A 26421-nucleotide genomic window follows, 5' to 3' on the forward strand; every position below is an offset into this window, starting at 1 on the left:
AGTTTGGGCACTCGGTCTCAAAAAGGTTCGCCATCACTGCCCTATAATGTACTTTGGCTGGTTTGATATTAAGTGTTTCTTTAACCCTTTCCTGCTGCAGGCACTTTTCGATGGTTGATTTTGACTCTCCAGTTTCCAAATCCAATAACTACTTTTTTTTTTCTTTTTTTCCCGTTCACACAGCCATATGAGAACTTGATATTTCTGGGAGAAATTGTTCTTCATAATGGTACAATTTACTAGAAAGGGGGGAGGGGAAATAAAAATGATGTGGAATTGGAGAAAAAGTTCATTGTGCAAATTTATTATGGACTTAATTTTTATTGGATTCATTGTGTAGTCAAAGTGACATGTTGCCTGTATTCAGTGGGATGGTATGATTCTGAAAATAGAACAGTGGTTCGGCTCTTGATTTATTTTTTTAAAGTACAGCGTTCACATACAGCAAAAATATCTTAAGTTTGTAGATGGAAGGTTTTATACATATGAATACCTAATCTGTATGCGCTTGCGTATTATTATTATTAAATTTATTTTTTTTTTATTTTTTTTTTTTTTACTTTTCTATGTGTTCTATGGAAAGGGGGATTCAAATTTTTAATTCTTATTTACTTTTTTTAATTTTATTTATTTAGTAGACTCCCCTCCCCCTCCCCTAGAGGTCTTGAACCCCAGGTGGACTGATAATTATGCAGTGCATGCCAATGCATTGCAGAATGTCACTACTTGTATTACAGGCTTTGTAGAGCAGCCTGTAATAGAAGAAATACAGATAAAAGCTTCAGCACTTTCAATAGGTCAGTCAGCCTTGCAGTAGTACTCTGCGTTTGTGTCACAGACCCTGTTTTTGGCTGTCTGTACACCTTGTTTCTTCGGTCTGCCAGCATGTCTGAGCCCTCAGGACGTGCACAGATATGTGCTGATTCAGCAGGAAAACACAGGCCTGGCTTTCCAGTTTTGTGTTAGGCCCCGTTCCCACGAAGTAACACGCCGCTCATTCTGACACGTAAACACGAGTCAGAGTGAGGAGCTTCAAAACAGATCCCATTGACTTCAATGGGTGCCGGCTTGCGCGCGCAACACATTGAAATCAATGGGAGGCTTTTAACACAATGAAGTCAATGGGATCTGTTTTGAAGCGTCTCACTCTGACTCGTGTTTACGTGTCAGAATGAGCGGCGTGTTACTTCGTGGGAACGGGGCTTAGTCTGCTGGTCTTCATGTGTTTAAGGCTTATATAGTCATAGAACAGACTGTCCAGCAAGACTCTGCACACATTTCAAGTTTTCATGAAAACTCAGTTACCCTTTAAGGCTGGGGCCCCATGGGACGTAAACGCCGTGATTTGCCCGCAGTTCCGCTGCGGGAAAAATCACGGCGTTTTACAGTGCAAGCAAAGGGGATGGGATCCATGCGAATCCCATGCCCACTTTGTGGGAAAAAAATGCAGTGCGGACACGCTGCGATTTGCAAAGCTGTTGCGGCTTTGCAAATCGCAGCATGTCAATTATATCTACGGAAACGCCGGCGGTTCTTCCCGCAGTGCTTTAGCGCTGCAATTACAGCCCGTGGTACCTTAGCCTATAGGAGTTTAACACTTTCCTGACATCCACCATACTATTAAGATGGATGTTAGCTGGGAGCCTATTAAAAGCTGATAGGCTTGTCACTGTAGAAGTTGTATTACAGGCTATTGCAGGCCTTTTGTAAGAATAAGTATAAACTTCAGAGTAATAAGGGTCCCCACAACAAGTTACAAGGACCTTATCCTTTCTGAGCAAGATGAGGGCTAAAGATCCTCATTGATGACTGCAACCTTCTGATGGGAGGTGGAGGTAGGAGTGTCTTCTTCTGTTCAATCCTGGGAAGACACTACTCCCAGAAAATGAGTTTTGTAAGGCTTGAGAGAGGTTCAACTTTTTTTTTCCAGGGGACAGGTAATTCCCTGCCAAGGGTCCAAAAGAGAGTGGCAGGGCAGACAGCCAGTTATAGTCAGGAGCTCCTTATCAAATTGCAAGGAATTAGGTGACACTTACATGACTTTCTGCGTGTCACTATGCATGGACAGCACATAGATGATATCCCTGTGCTTCCACAGCTCCGTTTATTGAGGTCAGTGAGCACAGACTGCAAAATGGACAGAAATAGAACCTGTCCTGAGTTTTTCTCCCAGCCCTATACATAGGATTGTGAAAATGGGTATGGAACCAAAGAAATGAACTTGATGAGCACACTGTGCTGACAGGCATGTGCATTAGGCTTCAATAGTGACAAAGAAGAATATTCTGGCTGTTCAACATCTGTTTCTCACATGTGGAGAATTTGAGTCCACTTCATCTCCCAGTAGGCGTGACTGCTTTTTGTCAGTAATGAGATCAGGTTTACCTTCCCTACACTTTGGCTGATCCAGAGGATCCTGAAGGTAAGGGAAGAGAGGTTGTCAGTTATACTAATTTCCCCCATTGGTCCAGGAGGGCCTAGTTTTTCGTCCTCCTGTCCTTGGCTGCTCTGTGGTGGCTTTCCTTGGAGGAAGGATCTTCTTAATTAAGGGTCCCCATTTGATCTCCTTGTACCTAATCTCCATTTAGTTGCCAGGAATTTTAAAGGTTAATGGAGTTATCCAGTTTCTAAGATTGTTGGCCTATCCTTTGGATAGGTCCCGGGCAGTGCATACAAACTGACTTCAATGGGCAGCCTCTATAGTAAGCACAGTAGGTAAGAAGTGCAGCTTTGCCATGCAGCCTTAGTTTTATTTATCTGTGAAGATCCGGAGGTCAGACCACCACAGATCTAATATTGATGGCCTAGTCTAAGAAACGGCTAGCGATCTTAGAAACAGGATAACCCCTTTAATTTTGCCTAAGAAGGGCCTGTCAGAGGTAGGTAGATTCCAGTGTGGCACTCCTTTGCCAATTTTATTTTAGGGAAAGAGCAGGACTCCTTGTCTTCCCCTAGTGTTCTGGTTTTCCGTGACTTCCTTCAGGCTGGTCTAGGCAACATGGTAAGGCCCAGTGGTCATGATGTAATGTAGAAGTGGCTGCTTCAAGGTTTTTTTGTTTTTTTTTTCTTCTTCTCAATGTTAAACTGCTGATCATTATTGAATCAGAAGTTTTCTGTTTGAAGCAGTTTGCCTTAAAGAGGACCTTTCACCACCTGGGGTACATGCGGTTTTATATATTTATGAATTCAGTGCACTATCGGCTTTCACATTTTGTGCCCCCGGTGACGGTACTGTAGCTCTTCACTGTCAGAAACGCCCTTCCTCACAGCAGCACCTATTGCGCTGTACTGTGTGAGCGGTGAGGAACACTTTCCTCCCCTCCTGATAGTACTTGTCCATAGAAGTATTGGGGGGGGGGGGGGGGCGTTCCTCACCGCTCACAGTACAGCGCAATAGGGCTGCTATGAGGCAGGGTGTTCCTGACTATCAGAAATGCCTTTCAGACTGTGAAGAGCTACGGTATCAGCACTGATAGCTCTTCATCAGGGGCACAGAACATGAAAGCTGATATTCACCAACACAAGGGCTTCGTCAGGAAGCTTTGACCAAGCTGGGGCTACCTTCTCCTTTCTGTCCAAGTCCGGTGAATGCGGCCGCAAGCAGATGAGACTGCGCGTGTGAAGTGCCGTCTGCTTCCCTGCTGTAGTTTGTGCATGTGAACTGAAATAAGAGAACACTAAAATAAAACGTTTACTAAATATCAAAAAGATAAAATAAATGACACATTGGCTGCCAATAAATAAATTTAAAATGCCCGCTTAAACAATGTAAGGGAATCGGTATTGGCATCACTCCTAGGGAAATATTTTATAATCTTTGGGGGTTCCTATTGATACACAGCACCAGTACAAAAGACCAATTCCCCTCACCTTTAGGGAAATGGTCTCCTAAAATTGCAGATATATCGCAGTTAACACAGCCCCAATATTGCTGACAAATGTAGTGTTGGCTCAATAATAAAAATTTGTCAGGAGCCCAAACACTACTTCAGAGATTAGCCTATGTTAATGTAGTGTTGGCTTATTAATCATTTATATTGAGTCCAAACATGACATTAGACAGCTCAGCCTGTCAGCTGTTAAATTTTCTATGGAGGAATCCTATGTAGCCCATCATCATAAGCTTCACACTAGATTGCTAACTCAGGACTAGGGGCATAGTGTTGAAGCACCATAAACTGTCACCTTGCAGAGGTACACGATAATTATTATTATTTTTTTTTTTTAAACACTAACGGTACCACCAGAACCTCTGGTCAGAGATGTGCAATACAGCTTGTTATCCTCCAGCAAAAAAATAAATTTGTCAGTCATTAGGGAAGAAGTGGGCAAATGTCTGGCTATTCCTGTTGCCTCCAGTGCGGCTGTTCATTCTACGTCTTCCTATCAACATCAGCTGTTGGTCCGGGTTTCAGACAGCGAGGATGAAGAAATGGACTCCGACTTCTCGCAAGAAACTTCAGAGCGTCCAATGTTCCTGGACACTGATTCACTCCTTAAATCTGAACAGATGTTTTAGGTTTTGGGGGAGAAGAAAAAAAAACATCCGCCATATGATCGTCGAAAGGGTCTGGACAAAAAGGCTACCACTTCGAGGATATTTAAAAGCAAATATCCATTTTCTGAAGAGGATGTGGCCCTACGGAATGGCACACAAAAGGTTGATACCCCTGTAGGGTACTCTTGCAGGGGAAATATAATTACGCTTACCAGCAATTGGACTTCCCTTTAACCTCTACAACAGCGTGGGAATTTTCCCACCCTTGCTACTGTTAAACACTCGTGTGGAAGACCAGGTATATTTCACGTTGTGTTTTTTTGAGGGACTGCTGAGGCTTGTGGTTGAGCGTCACCTGGCTCATATGGAGTAACAACTCCTTTATATGTTTATTCAACTCCTTTGAGCTTCCGCTAATTATACTCTGAGAGTTTGAAGAGACCCTAGAGTATAGTGGAGTGGCAAACTCCAAAAAATTATAACTAGAACTGGCTGCCCTCACTATGTATGATTTTTAATTTTATTTTATTAGTGTAGGTGCCACTCTGGGACATTATTCTGTCACAGGGATCTTTGGCATGAATGGGGAGGGGGCAGTAGTGTAGCTAGTTTGCGGGAGGCAGAGGAAGTGGCTGCCCTGAACCCACTGACTCTGTGGGGCCCACCCCAGAGCCGCCATTAATACATACTTTACTCTTAAAGGGGTTTTCCCATCTCTAGGATCCTTTGAAGCCTTTTTCTAAATATATTGCTTCAGAAATTCTAATTGGTTTGCCTGGTATGTGAATTTATTCCCCCACTGTTGCTATAACCATGGACCTGGGAAATAGGACAAGTGACGTCACTTAGTCAATGCTGGCAGGACAATCTGTTCAAATTATTGTAGGTTGATGATAAAGCGGAGTCTGTTATGTCTCAAAGTAAAACACAGATTACAAGGAGTCCATTCTGTACAAGAATCTGCAGACTATCTGACCTGCAGAAGTGTTGTTTGTCCCGTTCAGCAGGAGGGAGGAGAAATACAGGAAGTGAGAAGCAGACACTGCATACATCCTGGCTGAAAGGCTTGAGATGAGAGAACCCTCTTTAACTATATCGGTGTCTGAAGACTTCGATCTAGTTAAAACGCATCCTGCAGCTTAACTGTTTTGTAAACTGCTAGCAAGACACCAAGACTACAGACAGATGTCTGCTTCTCTGCACAGGCGGGCGTGATGATGTCATAGCATCGCGCCTCCTGCGCTGAGACTCAGACGTCCTGTGTGTGGATACAGAGGAGGTGGTGGCTCCATTCCTCAGGATCACAGGTAGGTTAGTATTTTAAACAGAGAACATAGATACCGTGGTTCATTCAAACAGCTGGTCCTGGGTATTGGAAACCCACTAGTTTTTTTTTTTTTTTTTTTTTCTCTTCTTCTTCCTTACCTCTAATTAGGAAACACCTGGAGCGTTAATAAGGGGCAATATTTTTTTAAAGGGGTACACGGAAGTTATTAATTTAAAGATGCACTTGGGGGTTATATTATATATTTTATAATTGGATGTAGCAGAAATGAAATAAGACATGTGTAAGATTAGTCAGAAGTTACCTGTAAGTCACTAATTGTTACTGCACTGTAATCACCTAACCGGGTTACAGAGCCCTTTGTAGAGCTGCTATCTACCACTATACGGTCACCATATAGTGATAATATTGGTACATCTATGTTGGGAGCCCACTTGACATGTTTGCCCTTCCTGTGCTGAACCCCTTGCTACTCCTCTTTGAGGAGACCTTTAATCCTCCCTGATGGTAAATAATGAACACTGCTTTCTCCTTGCTCCTTAAACATCACTGAGCACGGGGGTCATTATGTAACGTGCTTCACAGGGAGGGATCATTGCATAAATGTTATTTTATTAACATTTATAAGTGATTGCTACTTTGGGGGTACTTGGTTGGGATGTTTTCTCTGTATGGGGTACTTTGCTTAAAAAGGTTACTATAGACTATGCTTTTTCTTATTATGGAGAAACATTCTAGTGTACACTTTAAACATAGGAAAGTGAACACAGGGCCTTAGTTGGTGGGAGGAGAACAAATGTAGTTATCCAGTCACAAATAATTTTTATAATGTGAGAGCTGATATGCCATCTTCAAGCATTAAAAAAAAAAGTATATAAACTTCCGTGGATTCTCTTCAATCTGTATTCCTTGGGTTATCAAGATTTGCTAAAAAGGGAACGGATATTTGATATGCTATAGCCTATTCCATTTGGAAGTAAATGCTACATTTTGCAAATGTATACATACAGTAATACTTTAGTTTTATATATATATATATATATATATATATATATAGTTTTAGACTTTCATAAGAAAATCACTTTCTTGTGTAGAAAGACTATACCTTAGCGAGGCTGAGGTTTAATGGTCACTATTTGAAGACTGCATCTATAAACCATGACCTGCACATGACCTTCCTTCCACACAAGTGCTTTATGTGTATCTGCATGCTTTTAGTTTTGGGCTTGTAGTATGCCAGTCTTGATTAAACAGCGGTGTCGGAGTGAATTGTGCCGTTATTAAGAGGTTTATACCTTTTAATAACTTGGTATATTTCAGGTGTTCCATAAACTTGAGTTTTTAAGCCATTATCTGCACAGTTAAATTTGTTGGAGGTGTAAACCCCAAGAACCGTGGCAAGTACAGCATGAACAGAGAATAAAGCACAATTTCCCCCACACCTCAACAGTGGCAGATGGGAACCCCGCCCCCAGAGACAAGAAGAAATTGGGAAGTAACACATAAAGGGCCCCTCCTCTTGGCTGCTTCAATTTCTTTCCCCTAAAGGGCAGCAAGGAAGATGCTCGGTCTGAGCCACTGAAGATCACAACAAGTGAAGAGTGTATGGGGTGTGGTTGCTGTCCCACTCTCAGCTGGGGGTCCAAGATGCAAAGTGTGGCCTTTCCCAGTCTTTGGAGGAAGCATTTCCACTGCAAGATATTCCTCCAGGGTCTGTGTTGCCAGAGGAGACAGGAACTGCTAGGGTTGGGACAAGGTTATTGATTTTAGACAGCAAAGGGGCAGCGCTGCAGTACATACATCTACTATCTAAGTGGTCATTCACATTATGTTATACAGGTCCGTCCTAAACAGATTAGTCAGTGAACCCATTGACTTAAAAAAAAAAAAAAGTCTCTATATGCCCCAGTCTGCTATTTCAGACAGAGAAGACGGTACTGTAAAAAAATAAATACATGACTCTTCAATACATGACCCTTTTCAATTTATGGTGGTGGTTGTCAGAGAATTTTTTTTTTTTTTTTTTTTTAATTAAAATAACGGATCTGTTTAAGAATTTTCTGAGCTAGTGAATGACCAGGAGAAGTCTTCAAAGAGACCTCATAATCAAATGTTCTTATTCACAGATGCTAGCAGTCGCATCACACGTCAGGCTCTGTAGTTCAGGTATAGAAAGTTTAATGAAGATGGCATCCTCAAATTGCATGGAGTTTGCAGTAGTCCTGGAAGCCTTCAGCGCCCCGAGGCCAGCAATAAAGAATAAATGCATGAGATTCACCACAGTGGTGTACCTAAACAAGGAAGGAGGAACCAAGAGTCCAAAGTTAGCTGGAGTGGCTGTACTAATTTTTCACAGGGCAGAAATAAATCTGGCTTCTGTCTACAATACATCTCAAAGGTGACAAGAATATAGAGATGGACTTACTAAGCAGAGAAAACCTGAGAGAGGGGGAATGGAGTCTGAATATGAATATATTTAGTTCTCTAACAAGAAGGTGGTACATCTCGATTATATAGATCTGTTTCTCTCCAGGTAAAAAAAAAAAAAAAACCCTAGGCAAAATAACCTGACAGGTGGATGCACATTTTCGTATGTGGCCAAAAACGCTCCTGTATCCTTTTCCACCCTTTTCTCTTTTTTGCAAAGTCCAGAAGGGAAAGGCACAAGTCATAATGATTTCCCCATCCTGGCGTTAGAAGAGTCTGGTTCCTTCATCCATTTAATCTCTCCGAAGGGGAATAGTTGACTTTGCCGGAACTCCTGACCAAAAGGCTGGTAATTCATCGAGCTATTCACAAACTCAAGCTGACAGTTTGGAACCTGAATAGTCTTCTAAATGAGAAGGTCTTGTCTGACTAAATAAGCGTCTGCTCTGCTCTTAAATTGTAAACTTCTTTGTCTTTAAAACAACAAAAAGTTAGGGTACTCCAATAAGATAAAGAATAAAGGAAGGTGGTGCCTGATTGGCCTCTTACCTTCATAGGTTGTGAATAGTCACAACCACATGTGAGCACATATGAAACCCAGACAGGGGTGGCAGCGTCTTTGTCCTTGTACGTCGTGGGAACGTCAAACAAAAGCTAGGTAGGAACCTCCTTTAGGCGTGATAGGACAAACCGCACTCGTGGGGTAAATAGAATCACACTACCCAGTAGGTGAGTTCAATAAAATCTTGTCTATTGGTGGGTAAAAAGCACAACGCATTTCACGACTTGAAATTCCCTTTATCAAGTGCAATCAATCTATAAAAGTAAATAAATGTATACAAACGTCTTATTCCTATATGCCCTGTATAAAAACAATATCAGATTCAATACTGAAATTTAGTACACACAGCATCAAATGCAATATCAAATAGATTGTATTTATGCTCAATAAATTCCACAAAAGGTGTTACCAAGTTCTGAAGGTGTTGCCAAGTTCTATGCTGCTGGTTAGTGAGACAGAACCTGATAAGCAATCATTATCACTTCATTGTATGAAGGTTTATGCGGATTGCTTATCAGGTTATGCAGGGCATCGGCGTTCATTCACGGCTTTTTGCTGTTGATTAGGTCCAGATGAATGTGCATAGCCAGCAGTGGAATCGCAGAATCTGCAGGCCGCTTTTTTTTTTTTTTTTTTCAGGGTCATTCTGCAATCTCTGCCTCCCACTGAAAACAATGGGAGGTGGAATCTGCCACTGATTCGGGGGTGGAATTCACCCCCAAAATCTGTGGCAAAGTCCTGATGTTCTATTTAAACTATGTAATCTCAGAAGTTTCAGTGTCAGACAATGTGATTCATTGCCCGTATCAGAGGCAGCCAGTGTCAGAGCTCAGAATCACACCCCTTGTCTGCTCCTACCTGCCAGTACAGAGTCTAAATAGCATGTCAGACACCAAATCTAACAGCATTGATTGCTCAGCAACGGTGGGAGCTAGAGAAAAAATTCCAAGTTATGGAGCAGAAGCTATTAAATAATGGAAAGAGTTGGATTTGATTTTAACCTCCACAGCGGCATTGGGTTTTCCCTCCCTATTGTTATGGGGGGGGGGGGCAGAAAAAAAAATAGCAGACATGACCAGAGACCAAGGAACCTTCTTGACTATAATGGGATCCGTCAGATGTCTGTTTTCTTTAACCGAAATTGACGGACAAAAAAAGTAGGGCTTGCATCACTCTTTAGTTCAACGATTTATGATTAATTTGCACCAGACACTTTGCAAAGAACTGAACCTAGCCTAAATGGCAGTTTTTGACATTCTTTGTACAAATCAGACTATTAGGCAACTGGCTTCAATATCTTCTATATGGCTCTATGTAAGAAGTTGATACAGCTATTATTAAGACCAATAGGAGCTGTGAAAAATCTTACATGGGGTTCCCTCTAGTGGCAACTGCAGGAAAATGCAGTGAAGCTTTGTTGGGAATCAGAAGATGATCAGTGCCCCTCCTCCCACAAGACCCATAGCAGATGTGTGGTCTACCTGTATGGTAGGTACCCCTCTGCTGGAGTTTCATGAGGAATGTAACAGGAAAAGCTCTATTTCTGTACATTATTGGAGGAATATGGAGATACAATCAGTCTAATTGAGCAAAGCTTTAATTACTAAGGCTATATCGCATCTGTGTTAGATGTTTGCCTTGAAGTCAATATCACAGATTCCATTTGAAATCACAGAAAAAGTGCACACTGGCAACCCAAGCAGCATAGCTGCTCCCTAACAGACCCCATTATAATCATTTGTTTTTGTCATATGAGTGATCGATCCCTGGGACGATTTCCATTTTTCTGGATCTATAAAGTAACTATTCCCATTACAAAACAGCCTAAGACTACTTTCACACTATGGTTGTGGGTCCATTGACCTGTTTTGTCAAATACTTGTCAGATTGCTATGTATTTTTATTTTTCTTTCCCCTGTCATACTGTTGAATAGTGAGACCGTATAAGATGGGCGTATTATGGCTGTTGAAATGCAGCCTTATACCAAAACTGTACATTCATAAGGGGCAGATTTCTTGCAAAAAAATATCTGTGGCTAAAAATCCATCTGCTATGGGATATTTCTACAATAAGTTTAATTTCTGCAAGCTCCAGCCAGATGAAATGGGACAGTCTGGTCTTCAACAAATCTGCCACATATGTGAATGTACCTTAAGCATGGTCAAAAGATTTGCAACAGCAAGGTGATAGCCTTGTATATTCTATCCCTTGGGTTCAATCCCTGGCTCATACATAAAATAAGGCTTTAGCAATTTTTAATAAATCATTCTAAATTAGTGAGTACAATACAGTATTAGCTGTTTACAATGGTGGGCTGGATTTTATCAACTGTGTGAAAAACTGATATTAAATAATGAGGGAAAATTGGCTGCAATTATTGTTTATAAGTTAAAATAAAATTATTCCTTGTTTGATGTTACCCCTTAATCTATTTTTTTTTCTTGTCTGCATCTAGCTCTGAACCACATTTCTGCTCCCAATAACACTTTATGGCTGTTATAAAACAGATGAGGTGTGATGCAAATAGTGAAGGGGCCCCACATAGTGTAATATGATCCCCATAGTGGCCTCACATAGTACAATATGATCCCAGGAGCCCCCGTTAAGCTGCTTCAGATAAACCGAACAAACTTGCTTTTAATGAATGTTTGTGAGGTACGGCCCTTCACATGCCATTCTTGTACTATGTGGTCTCCTCAGATCCTAGACTAGAATAAGTGGAGGCACAGGGGAAGTTAGTTAATCTAGCAAACCCTCTTATTTACCTTGTCTCACCTCTCCTGGGCATCTTCACTCTGTCCTGCTCTTGCCAGCATCCTCTTCAGACTTCTCTGGTTTGCGATTGACACCTCTTGCTTCAGGAATCATTGTGGGGTGTGCCAAAATAATGACATCATCACGTCCCATATGAATGCTGATGCCCAATCACAGGCCTCAGTGATCACCCCTGGGGAAAGTGATGTCAATCTCGGACAAGAATAGTGTCAGAAGCCCAGTATAGGTGAATAAGTGTGTGGTGTTTTTACACTCTTTGTCTGGGCAGGCTTCTATTTGAATTGGCCTTGCGGCATGCACATACATAATGCTAAGCCTCTGCATTAACCAGATGTATAGCAGTCAGGAAATCAAGCTTTCCTCGACCACTATCATGGTGCTGCAGGGCCCCATCTCAATCTCCAGCTGACTGTGGGACCCCCCCCCCCCTACCTTGCTACACCACTGTCGACTTTTGTGAGTCTAGTTTTGAGGACTTGGCTGGTGCCAATCAAAGGGGTTGTCCAACCAATGCGTTGGAATGAATAGAAGGTCGCACATGTGCCCTTCTACTCTATTCAGTGTATATGCCTTACACTGCAACAACCTAGCTTTTGACTAGGAGACTAATCCATAGTAAACAAACAAACAAACAAGCATCTCCCTTGAGTTTTCACAATATGGGGCCTTCACCTAAGGCCCCTTGCAGATGACTGTGGTGTAGGTCAGCGTGCCATCCAGGTTGTGTTTTTTTTTTTTTTGTTTTTTTTTTTTACGGTGCCGTTCAATCTTGGCCAGCGGCGAGCACACAGTTGTGTGCAATTGGCCTTAAAAAGTAAATTTCAGCATTCTATCTCTTTGGAAGTATCAGTCTGGGAAATTTATAAGACGTGAAATATTAAACCAGAATTAGAACTAGGAAAAAGACTTGGAGCACAGGGGTTTTGTACAAAAAGTTGCTGGAATACTAAAATATATGATGCACAGCAGGTCCAGAAAATCCTAAAAAAAAAAAAAAATTCAAGTATGTCAGTTTAGGTTTTTAGTTGTCTGTCCACAGTCCATTGTTTACTGTGTTTTCTGATCTGCATTTATTTCAATCGGTGTAATTATAGCTTTAAAGCTTGAGTTCACATCCCATTTTGGAATATGCATTTTTCCTGTTCTAATTTAGGAGCAGATAACAAAAATACCAATGAGGTGGATCCATCATGTGAGAGACACAAGTGAATTCTATCAAATTGTTTATTTCCATACAACTTGCATTTGTTGGTAGCTCATTGTCCTGTTTTATATAATGTGATGTACTGCTGACAGATTTGAATCTTTTTTATGCATTTGTCAGGTTCTTGCTGGCAACTTTAGACAATCCAGCTATCAGGATTGACTGTTCCTAGGTTCCCAAAAATGTGGCTATCGTAAAAGAGCCATAAGTTAATGAATGCTCCATTGGGCTTCTAGATACCTAGATAAGGTAGGATAGCAACAATATGTACTGTATAATTAAGGATGTATACCAAACTGTATACTAATCACCAAACTGCTATCATTTCTTCTAGTGTTCTTTAAAAAAAATAAAAACTAAGTAGTGATTGGTTGCTGTGGGTAAACAATGTTTCTTTTGCACAATGCCATTTTTAGTTTTCAGTATGTAGATAAAACCAAAAATTAAACTTTAAGAGGTAATCCTATCTCAGTCCGTTAATTTAAATTACACTGTGCCCGGGGTATTCAGTTAGGAACTTTCATAGACTTCTTGTATTACTCCCACTAGAAAACTGGTGTGAGTTATAACAAATATGTCGGGCTGAGGTGTCCCCACCACACTCGAGCAATTGAGTGACTGATGGGCAGAACAGAAAACAAATAAAGGAGTTAATTAATTTCCCCCATTGTATTTAAATTTTGTCCACGGCTCTTCTGCCCCCTTCTCTTTTAAACTACCTGATGGTGCATCCTCTACACAGTTCCATGATATATTTTACTAATTAGATTTAAGTTGATATATTTATTTGTATATATATTTTTTTTTCTCAAAACCAGTACTTCCATTCCATCGGAGTCATGAAAACCTATAGACAGAGGGAGAAGCAAGGAAACAAGACACAAGAAAGCATCAAAGCTCCAGATGACGCAAAAATCAAGGTAATATGCATGTACTTACGCATTGAATGTATAGTTATATATGCAGATGATGTACACTATGCTTTGAAAAGTATTAGGTTCCTTTAAAAGTCCACACACTTTTCTGGATTAAAAATAACGCACACTTCAGCCAAGTATATTCAACTACCACCACCGCATAAGAGAGCACATTATAGTAATAACCATACTTTTGTTATATACATCCCTTTTGTAAATTTGGAGAAAAACTATGAAGTCTGATACCAATTAGACAGCAGATGGGCAGGACTTCAGCCCTTGTAGCACTGCCCTTGCTGTTCAAGTAGGATGTGTGATGTCATACTACCAACTCTCACTGCATGGTGGAGCTTCGAGATGGTATTTGCCTGAGTGGCAAGAGTAGTGCTCCAGGGCTGAAGGTCTGTCCCCAGAGGACCAGATGCCTCGCCTTCAACCAACTGCTCTAACATCATGGAGAATTTATCTGAGTAGCGTCAGAACAGTTGGAAGATCCACTGGGCAGAGGGATGTACTACAATCCAGGATGGGCGTGTTTCACAATGATGCAGCTGTGCTCTGTGGACTTAATGTGCATAAATATAACTGCTTTTTAGATTCATCCCTGGTGCTCAAACACTACAAAGATAGAGTTTGAATTGTATTCATAGCGTCTACACCACTAGTGGTTTAACTTCCCTGAAGTTTTGAACAACCAGGAGGTGGGGGTGGAGCTTAAGCGCATTACTGTTTACTCTGTTCAGTGTATGTTCAGAGACACCATAACTTTAAACGACTCTAACTCCAGTGTGCAGGAGACCACGAGCAGCTGACAGTGCAGGGAGAGGAGAAAATTATTTTTATTCTCTCGTACCTTCAGAGAAACCCAGGTGAGGGGATATCATGGACTTTTATTCATAATATCACCCACCATTATCAATCAAAGAATACTTGCAGTTTCCCCCCTTGTTAATGGAAAGATAAGAAGAAACTCCCCCCCCCCCCCCCCAAAAAAAAAACAACCCTCCACATCGGCAACAATTCCTGGAATAAAACTTGTATACTGCCTATTCTACATCATAAACGACAAACATCAGATGCCACAATTTGTCTTCTAAAAAGTAATTTAAAAAAATGATCAAAAAATCTTATGTACCCGCAAAATACAAGGTCTCTTAAAGCTACATTGAAATAAAATGTAAAAAGTTATGATGTTGGGAATGCAGGCTTAAGGCTTAAAATGTGAGATTGCTAAAGTGTTACAGTGCACATAAAGCAACAAATATTACTTGCCAGTAATATTTCTTTGAGGTGTAATACAATAATGGTGACAATTTCTGGAGAGTTTTTGAATTTTATGTGACTATTAGGGGTAACAGTGGCTGGAGCAGGTGATAGGTACAGGTATTATAGGTATAATTGAAGCAAAAAGTCACCAGAGGAAAACGCAGCAGGCTTTGTGAAAAACGCTGTGGGAAAAACTGCAATGCGCTTCCACTGCGTGTTTTTGTTTGTTTTTTTTTACCAGCTCTTTTTGGCTGTGATTTGCTATGTGGGACCTTAGTTTTAAGAACTGATTCAACTTGAGTGATTCATGTCAACGGTCACAAAAAACAGTATCCTTGCATGGTCTTTAGAGGGTTGTGCCTGACTCCTGAGCAGGCCTGCACCTTGTCAGACAACCTAATCCCAATATTGGACAAACTTGAATCTAAAGTTAATATCTGGTGCAAATTGCCCAAGGTCATATTGGGTAGAGCAGTCTTATAAAATTACTTTTTTCCAGTTTCTTTATGTAATTTAGAAGTCTATATAGGTACTATTGAGAGTATTATTTCAGGCTCTGATATGGATGAAGCATACAGTCTGTGTTTTGACCATATTTTCCAGCCCAAACATAGTCCCTATGCTGCTCCTTTGTCTTGCACTGACTTTATTCTGGTGTGATTGTTGTAAAAGGTATGTAATATGTTTTATATTTGTGTACTGTATGTGTATAGTATGAAATACAGAATTCTTCTTACTATTTTTTTAAATTCATTTAGGCATTACTGGAAAGAACTGGATATAGTTTGGACGTAACAACTGGTCAAAGAAAATATGGCGGGCCACCTCCAGAGTCTGTTTCCTCATGTGCACAACCAGGCATTGGAACAGAGGTCTGTCAGATTTTTGTACTTTTGTAGTTGTCATTCACCAGCATGTCCTTTCTATATGTAGAATGTGTACTGCCAAAGTAAACAGAAAAAGTTAGTGTTTCTTTAAAGGGGTGTTCCAATATTGGCCTGATAGGTGCTGGTCCCATAGGTGAAACCTTCATCTATCTTGAGAACTGGGCCCCATTCGCGTGCAGAAGTGAATGGAGAGAAGTTACACATGTGCAACTGCCTCTTTCACTTGTAAAGAGGTTCTGAAAATAGTTACGACTGTCTGTTCTTCTATTTTTGGAACTCCCAGATATTTGAGTGGTTTTCCTAGTCATGGATCTCGTTCTCAAGTTAGATGTGGGTTCCCGATGTAGTACCTTCATCTGGTTCTGTAGCACATCTCTGGGGCATATCCGTTCAATGTTTTTGTTTCTTTTATGGTTTTAAATAGGTGTTTGTTGGAAAAATACCAAGAGACTTGTATGAAGATGAGCTAGTACCTCTCTTTGAAAAAGCAGGCCCCATCTGGGATCTTCGCCTGATGATGGATCCACTGTCTGGGCAAAACAGAGGTTATGCCTTTATTACTTTCTGTAATAAAGATGCAGCACAGGAGGCCGTTAAGTTGGTAAGTAATTTGTCAATGGTATATGTGTCTAATATGTTCCACTCAGAGCCTTTTTTGCATGGTCTATAAGGCTAGCTTTATATCTTCGTTGGAGTCTCCGGTAACTGCTTTTTAAGCAGACAGGGTCTCCGTCTTTCCGATCCTCATGCAGACCCGAACCACGGAGACTCAAACAGTAGTGTGAACCTAGGGTAACTTTGTCGGCACCGTGCATTGATATTCTTGATGCTAAAACAAACCGATCAATGGTGTACTTCAATTGTTGATTGTCAAATGATAGATCTGTCACGGCTTTGTGGATTAACCCCATACGTGTATCAGGAAGTACATGTACTGTACGTCCTTGGTTGAGTAAGAATACATATTGCCTGTTCAGAAGCTGAGCAGGTGCCATGGCCACCAGGACTCTGCTGGTTTGCACTGGCAGTGTCATTTACCTCCACCCCCCCAAAATACTGCAACTAAACTACATTTTATAAAGCAAGAAACTGGACGTCACAGCTATATACAGTATAACATCCTTATAGTTCGGGTACTTCCTCTTTCCTCTGTTTAATTCCCTTCACTGGCTCAGTCTGCCAGTTGTATCCCGCTATGGATGGTGCTCTACAACCCTTATTAAGTAGCATACAGTTCTTCAAAGGAAAAAATAGAAAAGGAGTAGGGTGGGCACTCACCATTAGAAAGTCGGTAGATGACACTTCTCGTTGGTAAAAACAAAGTCCTTTATTAAATGTGGATAAAAATAATTATACAGGGAGGGAGAAAAACATTATCGGCAAAAAAATGGCAACAGCCGTTTCGCGTCTATACCGACGCTTTCTCAAGCCAAGAATGCAATACCGAAGGTTAACCTCCACAGGTCTTAAGTACAATCCATTAATTAGTGTAAGTGAGAACACATATGTCAGTCAGTCCAGCCCGCCAATCAAATGTCTGTTTAATGATCTCAAACCACGAATCCTGTGTAGCCAGCCCATCAATAGTTAACTATGATACACGTCCCTTCCTGGACTATGGTCGGACCTGAGTGAAAACCACTGTTTATATTGTAACCAATAGAAAGGCATTCAATTGTCACGCCCATTTTTTCAAAGACCAATAGAAAAGGCGCCTACTAGTGCCCGTATTAAACATAGTTATACCTATTATACATGGTCACGCTTTGGCATCAAAGCCGAGTCGGACCTGAATGAAAACCATTCCACGTAACCTGACCAATAGGAAGGAACTCCGCAGTCGCGCCCATTCTTTCTAGTGGCCAATAGCAGAAGTGCCTAATAGCAGAAGTGCCTACCAGTGCCCATGTTAAATATTATTCCGTCTCTTACGGCTAGACTTGAACTTCGAAACGTGGTCGGACCTGAATGGAAACCATTCCCTATGTTTCAACCAATAAGAGGAGACTTCATGGTTACGCCCATTTCCTCTGGGAACCAATAAGAATGACGCCTATATGTGCTATTGGGAGATTCGATCACGTCCATATTCAACTGAAAGATCCAAGCCACATACGTTTATAATCACGCCTACTTTTTCTAAGGGCCAATGGGAAAAGCGCCTACCAATGCCCCCGTTAAATATGATTCCGTCTCTTACTGCTAAGTTCAAACATCAGAACATGGTCAGACCTGAATGGAAACCATTCTCTATATCTCGGCCACTAAAAAGAGACTTCATAATCACACCTATTTCCTTCGGGATGTCACACAACTATCAGGCAACAAATTATACCGGCACTCAGAAATACTAATGATTATAGGCATCATATCTCCCAATTCAATGTTTAAGATCTATAGTAGTTGGGCTGCATCTTTTCTTTCTTCCCTCTCAAGCCATAAAGGGCAAAAGGGATGACTGACATACGTAATTCATCAAAAAAATAGAAAATCAAAGACAAAAAACCCCCACATATTATATACATATGTACACCAGAAAAAGTAACGCCTACATATATTGCAAAAACACACTCATGTCTGTCTTGTCATTTAGACCCAATGGTCCCATTGCCCCTGTTCTCAAAATCCATCTTGCTTCTCGTTGGAGCAGTAACCTGCATCTATCTCCCTTAGAAAAAGTAGGCGTGATTATAAACGTATGTGGCTTGGATCTTTCAGTTGAATATGGACGTGATCGAATCTCCCAATAGCACATATAGGCGTCATTCTTATTGGTTCCCGGAGGAAATGGGCGTAACCATGAAGTCTCCTCTTATTGGTTGAAACATAGGGAATGGTTTCCATTCAGGTCCGACCACGTTTCGAAGTTCAAGTCTAGCCGTAAGAGAAGGAATCATATTTAACATGGGCACTGGTAGGCACTTCTGCTATTGGCCACTAGAAAGAATGGGCGCGACTGCGGAGTTCCTTCCTATTGGTCAGGTTACGTGGAATGGTTTTCATTCAGGTCCGACTCGGCTTTGATGCCAAAACGTGACCATGTATAATAGGTATAACTATGTTTAATACGGGCACTAGTAGGCGCCTTTTCTATTGGTCTTTCAAAAAATGGGCGTGACAATTGAATGCCTTTCTATTGGTTACAATATAAACAGTGGTTTTCACTCAGGTCCGACCATAGTCCAGGAAGGGACGTGTATCATAGTTAACTATTGATGGGCTGGCTACACAGGATTCGTGGTTTGAGATCATTAAACAGACATTTGATTGGCAGGCTGGACTGACTGACATATGTGTTCTCACTTACACTAATTAATGGATTGTACTTAAGACCTGTGGAGGTTAACCTTCGGTATTGCATTCTTGGCTTGAGAAAGCGTCGGTATAGACGCGAAACGGCTGTTGCCATTTTTTTGCCGATAATGTTTTTCTCCCTCCCTGTATAATTATTTTTATCCAAATTTAATAAAGGACTTTGTTTTTACCAACGAGAAGTGTCATCTACCGACTTTCTAATGGTGAGTGCCCACCCTACTCCTTTTCTATTTTTTCCTTTGAAAAACTACATTTTAACCTGCAAAAAAATACCCAATAAACACCCCTCTATGCAAAAATATAAAAGTGTTGCAGGTGTGAAACTTGATGGTGTAGAATTCCCCCCCCCCCAAATTTTTTTTTTGTCTTTTAATTTATGTATAGGTATGAAAACATAATAAAAACTAACATGATACTAAGAAAATGTTGCATGGTATGGAACATTAAATGGGGGATGATATGACTTTTTAGTTTTTAAGATCTCTCATTTCTTCTTTAACTTTTTACTGTCATTTTTAGGTTCCCTGTGATTGAAGACCCCTAAGGGGTCTAAAAATAAGTAATACAATAGACTAGCAATGCCTATTAAAGACAGACCTGGGAGCCCTAAATAGGGTCTTGGTTACCTCCCTAAGTAATGGATCGCTGCCCTTGCTTCTCACTTCAGGGACAAGTGAGCCACTCCAAAATGGTGTCCTCCATGCAGTGCCTGGAAAATGGCACCTTGGTTAATGCTTGCAGGAGGCATCAGCAGAGTTTATGCCTGCAATCAATGCGTGAGCATTGCCGCTGGGTCTCCACTGCATAATTATTTAAAAACCCCAAATCCCCATTGCAGATGCACCAAAAGCTAATTTTAGACATACAGAAATGAGGCTACTAGGGCATGTCAGATTATCAAGTTTTCCCACCTGAATACAGACCCTTGGAGGCTCATTTGCATATATTGGACTATCTAAAGGTATGATGGTGCTCGGCCTAATGTGCCCTACAATAAACTGTGGCTTGATATTGAGTTTCTTGTTGGCCTATTAAATGATGCAATGAGCTGAACTTAGTAGAAGTGGTGAAAGATTCTCTTGAAGTTGCAAACAAATGCAGGTGTAAATATGCAGGTGTAAATATGGCTTAAAAATAAAACTTAAGAGCTGTAACAAACCTCATGCAGTGGAAAAGTATCCAGCCAATTAAATCGCGCTGCTTTAATTTTTCAATGAGCTTCTGAAGATTTAAGAGGTGGATTTTTTTTTTTTCCATGTTTCATTAAATATTGAAGAATTATATATTTACTAACATGCAGCAAATCACATTATTCTCCATGGCCACAAACTCATCGCTGAATGTGACTTATTGTCCATACAGATGTTATATCCATTGGCTACTTGGCTTTTATGTGACGGCATAGTCTACTGGTTCACACATCTGTTTGCCCTCTTGTTTTCTCACTTAATGGAATAGGTACTATTTATTCCAGTTTGCAATTCTTCTCATAAATTTAGTTGCTATAGCGTTATATCATTAGGTAAGTGGTAACTTTTTCTATTTTATTTATTTTTTATTTTCTAAAACTATCTTCCCTAGTGTGACAACTACGAAATACGACCTGGGAAACATATTGGAGTGTGCATCTCTGTTGCAAATAACAGGCTCTTTGTTGGATCCATCCCCAAAAATAAGACTAAAGAAAATATTCTGGAGGAGTTTAGTAAAGTAACAGGTATTGTTGTTGAATGCCTAAGCAGTTGTTCCGATCTGGAACACATAATACATTTTGCCTAAGCTCACACTGGGTATCAATCTTTAGTATTTTTATCGTGTGGGCTCTCATTTGTATTTTTCTGATATTCCATCCAGTATGTCAGGGTGATGTGCTGCACTAAAAATGAGTTTACCCTTAAAGTCATGATTGGTAAGCTTGCTGCACAGTAATGCTGTATTGCAGAAGCATACTTTGTAGTCAAGGTATTAGTCTTTGATGCCCACACTGTTATATTGCTATATATTGTTTCAGTAGCTCGTTTCAACTTCATAATTGTGTAATTTCTAGAGGGCCTGGTCGATGTGATTCTATACCATCAACCTGACGATAAGAAGAAAAACCGTGGGTTTTGTTTCTTGGAGTACGAGGACCATAAAACTGCAGCGCAAGCTAGACGAAGATTAATGAGTGGTAAAGTGAAGGTTTGGGGCAATGTTGTAACTGTAGAGTGGGCAGATCCAGTAGAAGAGCCAGACCCTGAAATAATGGCAAAGGTGAGAATTTTTTTTCTGTATGATTTTTAGGTTAGCTTGTGGTAATATTCAAGTGCAAATAGGCTGTGCAAGTATGCTGCCATAAGCTACACAAATATCCTCTAGTTTTATGTTTTTAATGTCAATCTAGACGGTATATAGTGGACTTGTGCATACAAGTTTTCTATATTGAAAAAGCAAGTGCTATGCTATTACTACCGTATCTTGGAGACTGTGAGGAAGGGTGAGCAACGCTGCATAGAGTGCACTCTTTATGAAACCAGTTGGATACTAGAATTGGCTGTAAACTTTGTGCCATTTTGCAGCCATGTCTTTTTGTGTTGCTAATCACACCTTTTCATTTCTTTTCATGTGTGTGTTGGTATTTTTTTTCATCTACATTGTACATTGATATTGAATACCAGAAAACTGTGTAGGAACACATACGGAATTAAGTAGTAAAACAAAAAAAAACAACTAATAGATTCTTTGGAGTAACCCCCTTTTGCCTTCACAGCTTTGCACACTAGCATTAGCATTCTCCCAATCAGATTCTTAAAGTAGTCACCTGGAATGATTTTCAGTTAACAGGTATGGAATGTCAAGAGTTAATTTGGAAAGGAATTTCTTGCTTTTACTATGCGTTTGAGCCCGTCAGTTTTCTTGTGCTGAGAGCAGTCTAGGATTGGTACATACAGAGCATAGCGTTATTCAACTACTGTGCTAATCCACATTATAGTAAAGCCAGTTGCACACAACCAGTGTGCTACCAGCGGCAGTGAATTAATGGCATGGGTGGTGCGTGGGTGTCACATGGTTGTCACCTGTGTACCAGCCGTGCTTCCGCAGCCCCTTTCGTTCAGTGAATAGGAGCCGCGGAAGTAGGGTTGCAGAATCAGATAGGAATAGGACCTGTTCAGTATTATGCAGCCTGGACTGTTGGCCCGAATATGTGACTGTGTAATTCATGGTCATGTGTACAAGCCCATAGAAGTGAATGAGTCAGTGTGCTAATCGGGAAAAACCGAGATCTAAGAAACACACTGTTGGGGGAGCAGCACACAACCATGTTTTACCCATGAAACACAGTCCATGCGTCAACCAAATTTACCGACTTGAAATTCGTGCCGGGAGCGGAACTCCTAGCTACCTCCCAGCGACATACTGTCTTGTACTGTAATTGATATAGGTGTCAATTAAAATAAATATCATACCGCAAAAAACAAGCCCTCATATGGCTACATCACCAGAAAAAAAATACATACAGTAGCATGCACAATGTGAAGACAAAAATTGCCAAATCATTCGAACACAACTGGCTGAAAGGAATGTTTAAGCTGTGGGAGCGTATATTAGGGTACACCCAAATTTAGTGCTTACAAGGGAAAAGAAACCAGATTTGACCCCCAATGCACTTGGCACAGCTTATGTATTCACTTTTCAACATCCACTGTGCATTCACATCAGCGATAGTAATACTCACTAGACCCCTTGATAAATTCTTTGAGGGGTGCAGTTTTCAAAATTGGGTCACTTCTTAGGGGATTCCATTTTGTCTGGTACTCTAAAAGACACGCATAACATGGCGTCCAGATACCTAACATCTAAATCTGCACCCCAAAAACCACATAGCGCTCTTTCCCTTCGGTGTGCCCAAACTGCAGTTTATGTCCATGTGTACGACACTGGTGTACCCAGGATAACTTACTTAATGTTATGTGTGGGTATGAACTGCTGTTTGGGCACAGAAGGGAATGAGCGTCATGTGGTTTCAGTGCCGTACTAGTAAAGCGCTGAGCATTAGCTATATACTCAGCACAATGTAATAGTACGACACAGAGCATTAAGCTGTTAAAATTTTCGGGACTGCCTGACCTTCATATATTAAGAACTTTGAAGATATCCTTAGGTGCAGTATTGAAATCCATCAAAGGCCATGATCAGGACACTTCATTATAGCTACCGTATTCAGAAACCATAAATTAACAGCGCCTCAGATTAGAGCCCACGTAAATGCTCTACAGAGATCAAGTACCAGACACATCTCATCATCAGCTGTTCAGAGGAGATTGCAGCAACTCAACCATACAGGCCTGATTCTTGCAAAGAAGGCAGTCCTGAGCAACAGGAAGAGGAGAATTGCTTGGGCCAAGAAACACAATAAATTGCCTTTTAACCAGTGGAACTACTTAAATATGAGTCAGAGTTTGAGCTTTTTGGTTCCATCTTTGTGACATGCAAAAAGGGTGAGCGGATAGTTTCTAGATATGTGGTTCTCACCACGAAGCGTGGATGAGGAAGTGTGATGATGTGTAAGTTCTTTGCCAGTGACACAGTTGTTAACTTTATCTAAAGTTGAAGGCACTCTTAATCAGCATGTCTACCACAGCATTTTGCAGTGAAATGCTATCCTATCTTATTTTCACTTCGTGGGACTATCCTTTGATACAGTGAACATGAACGCTCAAGAAGAGTGATTGTGCTGGATTGTTTTGTTAGGTTTAGGCTGGGTGATAGTGCACTCCATGTCTTCTAATTGAAATGCAGAGTGCAGCACCTCTGGGAACTCCTTCAAGACTGTTAGAAAACCATTCCAGGTGACTACCTCTCAAAGGGAATGTTTGTAGTTGTTTGTACATGCATATATAAATAGATAGATATATCGATGTTAAATATTAATATTTATCCATACACAAAATTGTCTTTTAGAATATTACGTCTTTTTATATCTTAGCCTTCTTTTTTGGTTTGTCATTTTAGGTTAAAGTACTTTTTGTAAGGAACTTGTCTTCCACAGTAACAGAGGAAATTTTAGAAAAGGCATTTTCAGTGTTTGGAAAGTTGGAGCGGGTGAAGAAACTGAAGGATTATGCTTTTGTTCACTTTGAAGAAAGAGATTCTGCAGTTAGGGTGAGAAGTCTGTATGTTTTATCCACCTAAACACTATTACAAACTTCTTTCAAAATGATTTGTGAAAATTATTAGTTGGAATACTAGACACAGCCCATGGACAAGAGTGGTGCTTTCTTTTGAGAGATAAAAAAAGCTAGATCTTTACTGTGTTTTAACATTGTGCTACATTAGATTTGTAAATGTTGTGCTACCAGTCATAACTAATGATGGTGAATTTGATGAACCCAGCAGAATCAGAATCTGAAAACAGTCATGTTGCTTTGTGGATCGCAACCTGATCAATCATTGTCATTGCTGCATTGTAATAGCACAACATTGTAATCTGTGCTGCATGACAACATGTTGCCACATAGTCATAATTAAAAGTAGGGATTTTTTTTCAATTCTATTGTGAAAACACACTTTTACTTTATTTTTATGTATGTATGCATAGATTAACTATCTCTCCTACTCAGTTTCCACTATATTTGGTAATAATTCAGTCAATAAGAAAAAGCATCAAACATTTGCTAATATGTGGTCTATTGTAGCTTGATGTCCTACAAGAAAGGTATGTCATAGTTGTATTCACTGGTTTCGTCACGGTATTTGACTGTCATTTTTAAACTAGTTCTGTTTTTTTTTTTTTTTTTTTTTTATTTTTTTTTTATGTAGATTGTGAGCCCCATATAGGGATCACAATGTACTTTTTTTTCAATTTTCTTTTCTATTAGTATGCCTTAGTAGAATGGGAGGAAATCCACACAAGCACAGGGAGAACATACAAACTCCTTGCAGATGTTGTTCCTGGCAGGATTTGAACTCGGGACTCCAGTGGTGCAAGGCTGCAGTGGTAACCAATGAACCACTGTGTTGCCCTAAACTAGTTCTATTTTTAGGACCAGTTTGTGACCCAATATGAATTTGCTACTTTTTGCAATGATCTTTCATATAATAAAAAAACATTTAGAAGCACAAACCCCATTTCATATTCTTTTGCAGTTTTGTGTTTCTCCCTAAGCAGGGTTCCATCTTGATAGTTCAGTGTGTAATTTAGAATTTTCCAGTTGCTCTAGTCGGCCCTCTAGCTGCTGTGAAACTACAACTCCCAACTATGCGTGCTAGGAGTTGTATTTTTACAATAGTTGGAGTGCTGAATGTTACCTCCCCCTGTACTATCACCATGTAGATCAAATGAGCTCAAGGTGCTTGCAGAATTTTTCTTTTTCTTTTTCTTCACACATTGCAAGAACTGGCATTTAAGAAGCTTTTTATGAACTTACAGTTAATAAATAACATTGTTAATCCTTTTCTTCTATAAACCACAATCCAGTGCACTACTAGGGTTCATAAATTAGCTTAAAGTAGATTCCTCATTTTTAAAGCATAACTTTTTTCATTATTAAAAGATAATTATGTTGTGTACACACTTAAAAGATAAACCTATTTTTAAACATGTTCAAATGTATATCCAATGGGTATGAGCATATACCATAGGGAATGTTTCACTGGGCAATCAATAGAGAGTTTATTAGTGCACCGCCTAGTAAAAGTGATTGAGGCGCTTTTTTGAGTGCACCTATAGTATTCCCCTGTTGGCCTTTCAGATAAAATTGTTCAGTCACAGCTAGAAGGGGAGGCCAAATCTATCCTGTAGATATAGATGTGAGCTACAGATAGATAGACAGACTGATAGACTGATGCTGTGTTCATCCTATTCTGTTAGCTCATTAATGTATTACACAGGATCAATCCTTTGGCTGCAGCTCTTTCATTCAGATGACAATCGCCCCCATCAATAGTATTTGTAAAGAGAATGCCTTCACTTGTTTTTCCCATTTAATACCATTTTTAGCTTTATTTTAGTTACATTGCATGCTGAAGTTTGTAAATGTTCCTTGCATTTGAACAGGCTATGGATGAAATGAATGGAACAGACTTGGAGGGTGAAGAAATTGAAATAGTACTAGCAAAACCCCCAGATAAGAAGAGGAAAGAGCGCCAGGCAGCACGGCAGGCATCTCGTGGTACTTTGTGAGTATTTTGGGCTATTATACTTAACTATGTTTAGCCCACGCCTCTTAAGAGATTAAAAAGGTAGAAGCATTTACATATTCTAAACTGCATGCACTCATTCTTTTTTTTTTACATTTAAGTGCT

General features: G+C 40.2%; 1 protein-coding gene across 3 annotated transcripts in view; it reads left to right on the top strand.

Moving 5' to 3' along the window:
- The window catches only part of LOC142195039 (heterogeneous nuclear ribonucleoprotein R-like), a 43825-nt gene that overhangs the window by 5754 nt on the left and 11650 nt on the right, over positions 1-26421 (top strand). For all 3 annotated transcript variants that reach the window (XM_075264548.1, XM_075264547.1, XM_075264549.1), the window contains exons 2-8: positions 13571-13672; positions 15694-15807; positions 16247-16423; positions 20719-20854; positions 21185-21390; positions 24130-24279; positions 26174-26295. In XM_075264548.1, coding sequence (XP_075120649.1) covers positions 13592-13672; positions 15694-15807; positions 16247-16423; positions 20719-20854; positions 21185-21390; positions 24130-24279; positions 26174-26295 — 986 coding nt within the window. In that variant the 5' untranslated portion in view covers positions 13571-13591. The remainder of the gene's footprint in view (positions 1-13570; positions 13673-15693; positions 15808-16246; positions 16424-20718; positions 20855-21184; positions 21391-24129; positions 24280-26173; positions 26296-26421) is intronic.

Source organism: Leptodactylus fuscus, chromosome 2 (assembly GCF_031893055.1).
Source record: "Leptodactylus fuscus isolate aLepFus1 chromosome 2, aLepFus1.hap2, whole genome shotgun sequence".
NCBI classification, from domain to species: Eukaryota; Metazoa; Chordata; class Amphibia; order Anura; family Leptodactylidae; genus Leptodactylus; species Leptodactylus fuscus.